We start from the raw sequence: 9,445 nt of genomic DNA on the forward strand, positions 1-9,445 counted from the left end.
GGTAATGTAAAACCGTTTCTACTCAGTATTTACAAAATTACACTGAGTCCTTTTGCTTGAATGACTAGATTTATTTTTTAGACTTCTAAGCAACTCAGTGGAAACTGCAGCACAAATCTTTGCACACACATGTAGTTGCCATGAAAATAGAAGTAATATCTAAAATTTGATACTGTTGCACAGTTATGTTTTACATTCATATAATTGTTCAAAACTGATTCTTTACTCCCCAAATTATATTGTGACTTTCCCTCCCATATTTAAGATTAAACTCCTGCTGATAGGATTTTCTTTGTTATGCCCTGAGCTCCATTGAACTGCAACCTTTTAGTAGTGGTAGTATATCTGTTGTAAGAGTTAAGTTTGTGGGGTTTTATGTCTTTTATAAATGGAGAGGAGATAACAGACTCTCAAACTACCATTAGTATACACTGAGCTAATTTCTGCATGGCAGTGGGGAAAAAAAATACTCAACTGCTGTCAGTGTTGTCAACTGAAAATAACTATACTGCATTGTGTAACATTTTTCAACATTTTTTTCCACTATAGATTTCCTAGAAACACTTCCTGGATTTTTTCTTTGAATTCCTAGGAATATAAAAGATACTTTGCTACAAACTGTTCCAAGTTATTTTCCTACTCTTTGTTATTCATCTCATTTTGCCTTTTTTCTTTTATTTTTGGGGATGTTAGTGGGTTTTTTCCTCATCTTTCAGCCTGATAGTTAAGTCATTTAAAACTCTGCCTTGTCACTGTTCAGGTGAGGCAGAAATACTCCTACTCTCAGAAATGTTCTTTAATTGGCTTATTACATTATTTTAATGTTATTTCAAGACATTTTCAGACAGCATCTACCTATTTCTACACCTCATAGTTGCAGACAGGTCAACTCCAGCTGAGCTGACTCATGACAGTGAATGAACTTGCCAGCACCATGAAAACATTCTTCCACATTGGAGCTGAATTAATTTTTACTTGATAATCTTTCTTGATAGTTCAGTGAAGCCAAATGGAAATGAGTTCCATTTGAATGCTACCCAAAAGTTTACATTGCTTTTATATCCTGATGTTTGATGTAGATGGATTGTTTCTAAAGAGGTTTCACTGAGATCTGGCAAAAAGGTCACAGCTCTTAGGGTTAGGTCAACTCTTAAGAACTAGGAGGTACACAGAATATAAGAGTTCAGTTTCTAGTCTGGTAGTAACCTTCTCAAGGGAATAGTGCAAGTGAGGAAGCAAGAGTAAGAATTACATTACCTGATAGTTGTAACAATCTAAACAAAAGTTCTGAAGGTTGCATGTATTATTTACCTACATGATGTGTCCTGTTAGGAGATAATATTACAGAGTCTTAGGAGAAACTCAGATACTGTGCTTAGCATTAAATTACATATCCAGGTAATACTATTAATTTGTTTGCTGTTTCCTGTTGTTTTTGAGTTACACATAAATCAAACTACATTATTCTAGCAAATTCATTACACATGTAATGAAACTAGATCACTTAATTGTATGGCAATATCCCTTTAAAAATGCAAACAGTTTATTAATCAGCTTTGGAGAGGATTCCAAGGAGTAGTCTTTACTTGTCCAAGTGGATAAGAATGCTAGATCTAGTTATTAACATGATATTTCAATTAAACCTTCCATCATTTGTCACAAAGCCAGCACCAGCTTCTTCAATTTGTATCTTAAATCTGCAGTTAGTAATTTGAATAACAGGAATTCTGTTGACTTCTGAGTTGGACTTGCTCTAAGAAGTTAGCAGGACTGGATAGATAGAAACCCAAAGTCAAATTGGAAATCTTTTTGGGAGGGACAAGAGTGTTCATCTGGGGTTAGCAAGTCTTCATCTCTGTTTTCTGTTACATGTACTGTCAATGAATCCTTAAACAGCTTGTACTGGTCATGATAATTTCACTTTGCATTTCCATTTGTTCAGTCTGATTGCTAAGTGGTAATTTGGAAATAGATATTTTCCTGGCTGATTACAGGGTCTGATAGTTATTCTGGCAATAAGATTTTCTGGCCACCCCCCAGTGTTTTGGGCCATCTCTTTGCTACCTGTGTAACTAGACTGGAACTGAACAAAGCCTGCTGCCTCCCCTTTCACCTGGCACTTCACTCTGCAGCACTTTTTATTGTCTCCTTTGGGGCTCTTACATGAGTCACAGGTTGTAGAGCCTTAAATGATTTGTGTATGAAGCTCGTTTAATTAGTTGCTTCTTTGAAAGAGAAGTTTCTTGTGCTTGTTAATTTTAGTTGAACTCATTTTCATCATGACAGAAACGTAATATGAAAATAAATTTAATTCTAGTAAAGATAAGAGCTATGTTTTATATTGCAGAGTTGAAAGTATGGTGATAAAAGGGTAACATATGCAAAAGACAAATTTAAATGAAGTTAATAAGAGGAATCTGTCATAGCTGTTCTTCTGCCTCTGGGTTGGCTGGAGGCCTGGGGAACTAGCCTCACTTTCTCTCAGAATACCTAATGCAAGTCCTTCTCCAAAGCTGGGAAACTTTTCTCCTTCCTGGTTCTTTTTTTTTGGAATTTGAATGCAGCACTGTAAAAACAGCCTGCAAAATAATAGTTATAAATCATTTGTAAACTGCAAACACATAGCAGGCTTAGCTTATGGCTTGTTTCAGCTTTTAATAGAAATAGTCATTGATATGTTGATGATATAAGGGATGAGATTCCTTTATTAGTCACACCCAAGCTTGTCAATGTGGCTCTTCCTTCATAATTCTCCCTGCTACAGAACATTCTTTGTAAAACAAGTTGTGACCAGAATGGATTATTTGTTTGTTTTAATGTCTGTGGTCTCATCTTACCTGTTTTCCAGCAGTTTTTTCTGTACCCATATTGTATAAGGAAAGCTTTTGTGTTCTTTCAAGAGGCTTTGAATTTCCATTGTCCAGAACACATGGAAATCTCCTAGATTGCATGTGTAAATGAAGATAAATCTGACTAAATCTAGAGGGGAGGAAGGGAGGGACTACTTGCCTGTTAAAATGAACTGAGCTTTATCCTCAGACTTCCCTTTGTCTTAAAGATGTTGGGGTACCTTGCATTTGAAGACCCCGGTGTATTACTTCAGGCTTAATTATTAATCTATTAGTAGGTAATGTGAATTTATGTAGTAAATTTACTGGGAGAACAAGAGTTGGTCTAGTAATTGCTGAATTTTTCAGGTCATATCATGAAAGCTGCTGAGCATTACGAAGAGTTTTATCAGCTAGCAGAGAGCTGGACATGGAAGGATGAGACAGGCTGTACTTACCATTCACTGGCATGTCAGCACCTCTGGAGAATTTATATATTACTAGCAGACAAAATGCTAGAAGATAAAGAATACCATCAGGCCATCAAAACACTAATAAAAGCTTTAAAAGTGGCTAAAGAAGGTAGGTGGAATATAACAATTTTCCTTTGCTTTATTTGATGTGCAAGCCATGATTTTCCCAAGAGTCACGTGGAAGGAGTCAAGTGTTTGGGTGATTATTTCCTGTGAAACTCAGACAAATGCTACCAATACCCTTCCAGATCTCACAAAAGCAGAAATGCAGTAGGAGTCAAGTGTTTGGGTGATTATTTCCTGTGAAACTCAAAGACAAATGCTACCAATACCCTTGCAGATCTCACAAAAGCAGAAATGCTTTCTTGCTGGCAACTCATCTTGGTGCTTGCAATCCTTGGAAGGTGGCAGGTCAGCTGGTTTTTGGTCTACCTCACTGCCTAGTTATCCAAGCCACCTTGGAGCAGCTTGTACATGAAAATGTTGTGGGAGATGGTGTCAGAAACCTTGCTGAGAATGAGAGAAACAACATCCACTGCTGTTGATCAGATAGAAATTACATGTTCTTGGAGCATCCTGTGTGTGGATAGGTTTAAAATTGGGGGAAATTAGCTTGTGAACATGGTGTGTTCAAGCTGTTGATCAGATAGAAATAACATGTTCTTGGAGCATTTCTTACACATGAGAGGGAACAGAAAGAGAAGACAAATCTTACAAGCTGACTTCTGATAGTAGGCATAATTTTCCTTTTCAGAAATCTTAATGCTTGTTTCTTAAAAGATGCTGTTAAATGGCCACTCCTAAAGACTGACTTTTCTTAGAAGATTATCCTAGATGAGTGTTGGAGTGCTTCCTATTACTAGTAAAAACTACTGCCAATTAAGAGATTGTCAAAATGCATCTGATGCTTTTCCAAAACTTATTTTGACCAGGCAGGTTTTCCAGTGCCCTTACTTCAACCACTTTTATAGCTTCCTGAGACATGTAGTAAATAGCACTATGCATGGTATACTTGGTATTTTCTTTAAATTTAAGCATTAGATAATTTCAGGTGAGTTCTCCAGTCCCTGTTCCAGAACCTCCATCTGTGAAGCAATTAACAATTTAGTTAAACTCATACTGGCTCTGGTTGCCCTCTGTACTATCCATTCTGGACCATCATCTATGTTTCTGTATTTTATTAATTAGGACTAGATATTACCCACTTTAGACTCTCAGACTGGTTTGAAGTGAGGAAGTTTTTATATCCCTAGCCATTTTTCACTATCATTCCTCTGTGGAGCTTTACTGTGTTTGAGCAGATTGATATTGAGCAACAGAAAGACTGGATTTTTGGCTCATTTTCATATAATTCAATCTACTCTTTAATGGATACGTTCTGGAGGGAAGCTTTTGAATATTGGGTGATACACTAAGCATTTACATAATTAATTTACATACATTTCAGTATTGAATGGATGATGTTCTGTTGAGGAGGCAATGTAAGAAGACTAGCAGCAGTCTAGCAGAGGTAAGGAGAAAGGGGGGAAAAAATGAAATCTCACAGTATTTAAACATCTATATGTTATTTAAGGACCTGCAAGGACTGTTTGTGATGCTCTAATTTTGTCCAGTTTATACCAGTAACTGCAACTTTAATCTTTTCCTTAGGAGGTGATAAGAAGATGGAAGGAGAAGCTGCATATTGCTTAAGTCTAGCATATCATTTTGCTGGAGAAGAGCAGAGAGCATTATCAGTAAGTTTAATGTTGCTTTAGCTTTCCCAATCCCTTTCTCTACGTCCTTTGCATCTCAGGGATTTTGAAAAGTGGAAAAGACTTGGAGAGACTTGGCCAACAGAGCTTTCCTAACTGTATCTAGTTCTGTAGACAGGGATCCACGTGGCTTAAGCAATTATGGTTCCAATAAATTCCAGTACTACTTGGCCAACAGAGCTTTCATAACTGTATATAGTTCTGTAGACAGGGATCCACAGGGCTTAAACAATTATGGTTCCAATAAATTCCAGTACTGACAGAATCCAGGTTTCAATCTGCAGAAATAATTCAGATAGTTCAGGTTATATGTGACTAACTTTTCTTTTTCCATATTCATGCATATACAAACCAGTTTTTATTTAGTAAGATTTTTGTGTCTAACACCCGTTTTGCAAACTAGTTTGATACAGTGTATTTGTGAGCAACAATTAAAATATATCATGTCACATCTTAAGCTTTTCAGATCAGAAATTTAGAGGAAATATGAATGGCTTTTGGTATGAAAGGATTTAATGCTGATGCCATGCTTACTGTTGATACTTGAATTCAAACTCCTCTTTGCACATTCCTCCTGAGACTCCCATACATGAGAATTCTAAGATGATGAGAATTATACATGTGGAATTCTAGTCTGGAAGGAGAGTTCTCCTGGTTCATCATAGGTCAGTGTGAGAGGGAAGATAAACATCAATTTTATTTGTCTGTGCCACTTCCAAGGGAATTCAGAGTCCTCTATAATCCTCATATTAATTTTCCACATTTTTTTTTTGTTTGAATATTTTGTCCATGAGTGTAGTGATTAATCAGCTGGATAATTACTATTTCTATTTCTCTCTGTTGACTGCAGAATGACTTGGTATTTTATTAATGAACATGTTTTATAGAGGTCATTCTTTGTGGTTATTTGTTGTTGTTCATTTTTTGAAAAATAAACCAGTAGAAGTCATGGACTGAATTCACCATGAGTTTCAATATTGCTTGCTGAGCTTCTGCAGTGCAGGAGAGGTTCTAAACTTCTGTCTTGAAACACCCTCTAACATGCTTTTAATGATGTGTGATAACAATTATTGTCCATCTTTATATGTAATTCTTCACTGATGGGCCTGTCTTCTGTACAAATCAAATCAATGCTGGAATGTGGGAGCCTGTTCTCACATCAGGAGAAATTAATGAACAAGACTACACAGTCTCCATGGTATACAAAAGATCAAACTACCCTGGAAAGTGTTAAAAATAATTGTTTCACCAGAATCCATGTTTGCATTTTATATCTGCTCTTTTCTCCTCATTCCTGCCTCATCTCTCCTGCCAAAAAGTTACAGCAGTCATTTGGAAGCTCCATTTCTTTTTGTCATGTGCAGAATTAATATTTTTTTTCAAGTAAGATTCTGGTTCCTTGATATTTTGTAGCGTCCTAATATTCATTTAAAATATATGCCCAGCAAGTTGTGCCTCTTGGTTGTAGACTTACAAAAACACCTGACAGGTCAGGAAAGCAATGTGTGCTTTTGTTAAAAGTCTCTGTAGTACAAGTCATGAATGGTTCATTATCTTAAGAGCATGACATGTTTTTTGGTAGTGAAAATACCAATTTAATTGGTACTGAAGATACCAATGCTTTTCATTGTAAATAATACCATATTATAATACAGTGATATTTCCTAATACAATGGCATTTCTAATAATATTACAGAAGAAACCTATGAAGTACTTTCATTCAGAAAACCTAGTGTGTATATAGGGCTAAGAAAAGGGGTTAAAACTTTAGTTCCTTCTGTCCTTAAGTGATCAATATAGACAGCAATAAAAAATATCCGTGGCTGACAGTACTGTTGAGCACAAGTTGTCCTCACTCTCCAATTAGAAATCAGGGCCTAAAATTTACCCTTCTGTTCTCAGTTTAATGGTCTCTGTATCCAAGGAGAGCTCAGATGCTTACAGAGATGAAATCATTGCCTCCTGTTCCCAGAGGACTGCTGGTTATCATTGCACATAACACACAGACAATGCTGCTAGGAGCCCCTTTGCCTCATGGTAATATGTAGTTCATCACCAGCTTCTGTAGCATGCTAAAGAGGTCTTGCCACACAGCTTGGGACTATTGGGGTGTAGGCTCAGGGGTCTCAGCAGTTATTTTCCTGTTTTGCATCAGTTTTCATCTCCTTTATCCTTTTGTGCTGTGGTCCACCTCAGGCAGTCTCCTTCTAGGGGAATCTGAAAGGAGCAGCTGTTAACAGAGACCATTGCCTCCAATTGTTGCCACTTGGTCCTTTTGCTGTGCAGGGTGGTGCTCCCTCCCTCCCCCAACACCCCCACACAGCATATAAACTTGTGCCTCTTTCATTCATGTCTTCCAGCAGAGTGGAGAAGCATATGTTCAAAATATTCATTATCTGATGCAGTAATTAAAGGTTGAAATGATTAAGCTGCAGCCTATTATAGCAAAAATATGCAGCCACTTAGTGTTGCATGGGGTAGGTTTGTTGGAGAAGGGTTTTTTTTTTTATTTGCTGGGCTCTTGGTGGTTAACATAATTTGATTTGGTGCGTAATTTGTATAAATTGGTTTAATTTTACTTGATAGATAACAATTTATTTCAGTGGACCTGCTCAGATCTAAAAACCTGTGTGCAAGTTGAAAAGCCTGAGAACTAATTATGTTCAGCAGCAGTGTTATGTTCATAATATTTTGGATATCATCTAGGTTATAATCAAGCCTAATGGCTTTTCCACAGCATATGACACAAAATATTAATAGTTCACATGATATAGAATTTTTATGTTAAACATTATAGATTTTGTCAGGAAGAGTTCCCCATATAAGCCACTTTTAAAGTTGAAGTTGCTGTTTAGTTGTTGTTCTTCAGACTTGTACAACAAGCTAAGTATTAAGTGAAACAATTAAGGAATCACATAAAGTGTTGTAACCAAATTCTTGATGGAGGAAATTTAGGGTATTTTTTAACTGGACTTTCAAGAATGTTTCAAAGACTTGGGCATCAAGAGGATTTTCTAATTGAAAGAGCTGCATCCCAAATCATTAGGAAAATTTCAATCTTCATCCATTATCTGAGCATTAGGGGTTTTTTTCTGAGTGTTCCTTCATTTTGGATATTGAATCCTGAGTTTTAAATATGCTGTGTTTTTAAATAATAGAGGCAGTGTTCATGAGTACTGAGACTCATGCCCAAATAAATGTGGTAATTTATAACATAATGCTATGTGCATGAATTGTCAGAATTACAATATACAAGCCACAGGCATAAAATTATCAAGAAAATTGATGAACTTACAAAGACATCTTCCTGTTTGAAATGACCCTATTAGAGTAATCAGAGATGATTTATGATAATAAAGTTAATTTCTGAAAAAGTCTGTCAAAAAACAACTGAAAATTTTCCTCTGCTCAAGTAGCTGGAGAGAATATAAGTAAATGTGTCTGAGGTGCAGATATTCTGAAGTTGGTGTGCATGATATATTTTATCTAATTATATAGATTATACCCATATGTGTGGATGAACTAAGGAGGATCTTAGCAAGTAAAAACTCCAAAAAATAGACTGAATGTGATCTTCTTTTCTTCCAAACATTGTGAAAGGTAGTGGAGAAGAATGGGCATCATTCCTTGGAGATTTACTTACTATTCTAGTGCTTTGCTAGGAGGCTGAACTTTGAGACACTTATTTCTGTCAGCGGTGTCTGGGTAGATCACTGAGCTTAGGTTTAAGCTTTCATCACTATTACTACAAAAAACCACTGAAATTGAGACTTGCAAAATGTATCAAAACATTATTCAATGGAAATGATGTCAGATTTCCTTCTTTTAAATCAGTCTGATTGTCCTTTATCCACCTCTAAGTGATATTTAGCCATTAGTGATGGAGTACAACATATTTCAGCTTAACAAGTGGCATCAGGTGCTTAAAAAACATTTTAGCCTACCAGTTAAAGAAAAGGTCTCATCATTCCTAAATGCTTCAATTGTTCTTAAAACTCACTTATAGAAATTTTGTATTTTTAATTTTTCATTTATTCTGATGAATAAAAAACCAGACAAAACTGAGCCCTCTTTGGAGGTAGGCATTGCTGTTGAGTGTGACACTGACAATGGATTATGTACAGAGAGAGATTTTCTTATTGAAGGTCTAGAATTAAGAAGCCAATTCTGAAACTGATTATATTTCATGTTTCTAAAAGGTTCCACTACTGCTGGGTGTTGGTGAAGATAGTACAAACAAAATTATGTGAGAAAAATCAGTACTAGTAGTGAACTTTGCCCTGACAAAAATATATTGACTCAAATATTGATGGATTTAAGTGTTGGAAATAATTTGTGTTGAGAATCTTAAAGAACATGTGGAACTGTGAGGGATATCTTCAAGGGAACG

At 36.1% G+C, this 9,445-nt stretch overlaps 1 protein-coding gene across 1 annotated transcript in view; it reads left to right on the top strand.

Annotated features, from left to right (window-relative positions):
- Positions 1-3,197: 3,197 nt before the first annotated feature.
- Positions 3,198-9,445, top strand: part of TTC29 (tetratricopeptide repeat domain 29) — a gene marked incomplete at both ends in the record, with an annotated part of 26,635 nt that continues 20,387 nt past the window's right edge. The window contains 2 exons of the mRNA XM_008948981.1: positions 3,198-3,410; positions 4,952-5,037. Of these exons, the coding sequence (XP_008947229.1) occupies positions 3,198-3,410; positions 4,952-5,037 (299 nt within the window). The remainder of the gene's footprint in view (positions 3,411-4,951; positions 5,038-9,445) is intronic.

Source organism: Merops nubicus, unplaced genomic scaffold (genome assembly GCF_000691845.1).
Source record: "Merops nubicus isolate BGI_N331 unplaced genomic scaffold, ASM69184v1 scaffold11141, whole genome shotgun sequence".
NCBI lineage: Eukaryota > Metazoa > Chordata > Aves > Coraciiformes > Meropidae > Merops > Merops nubicus.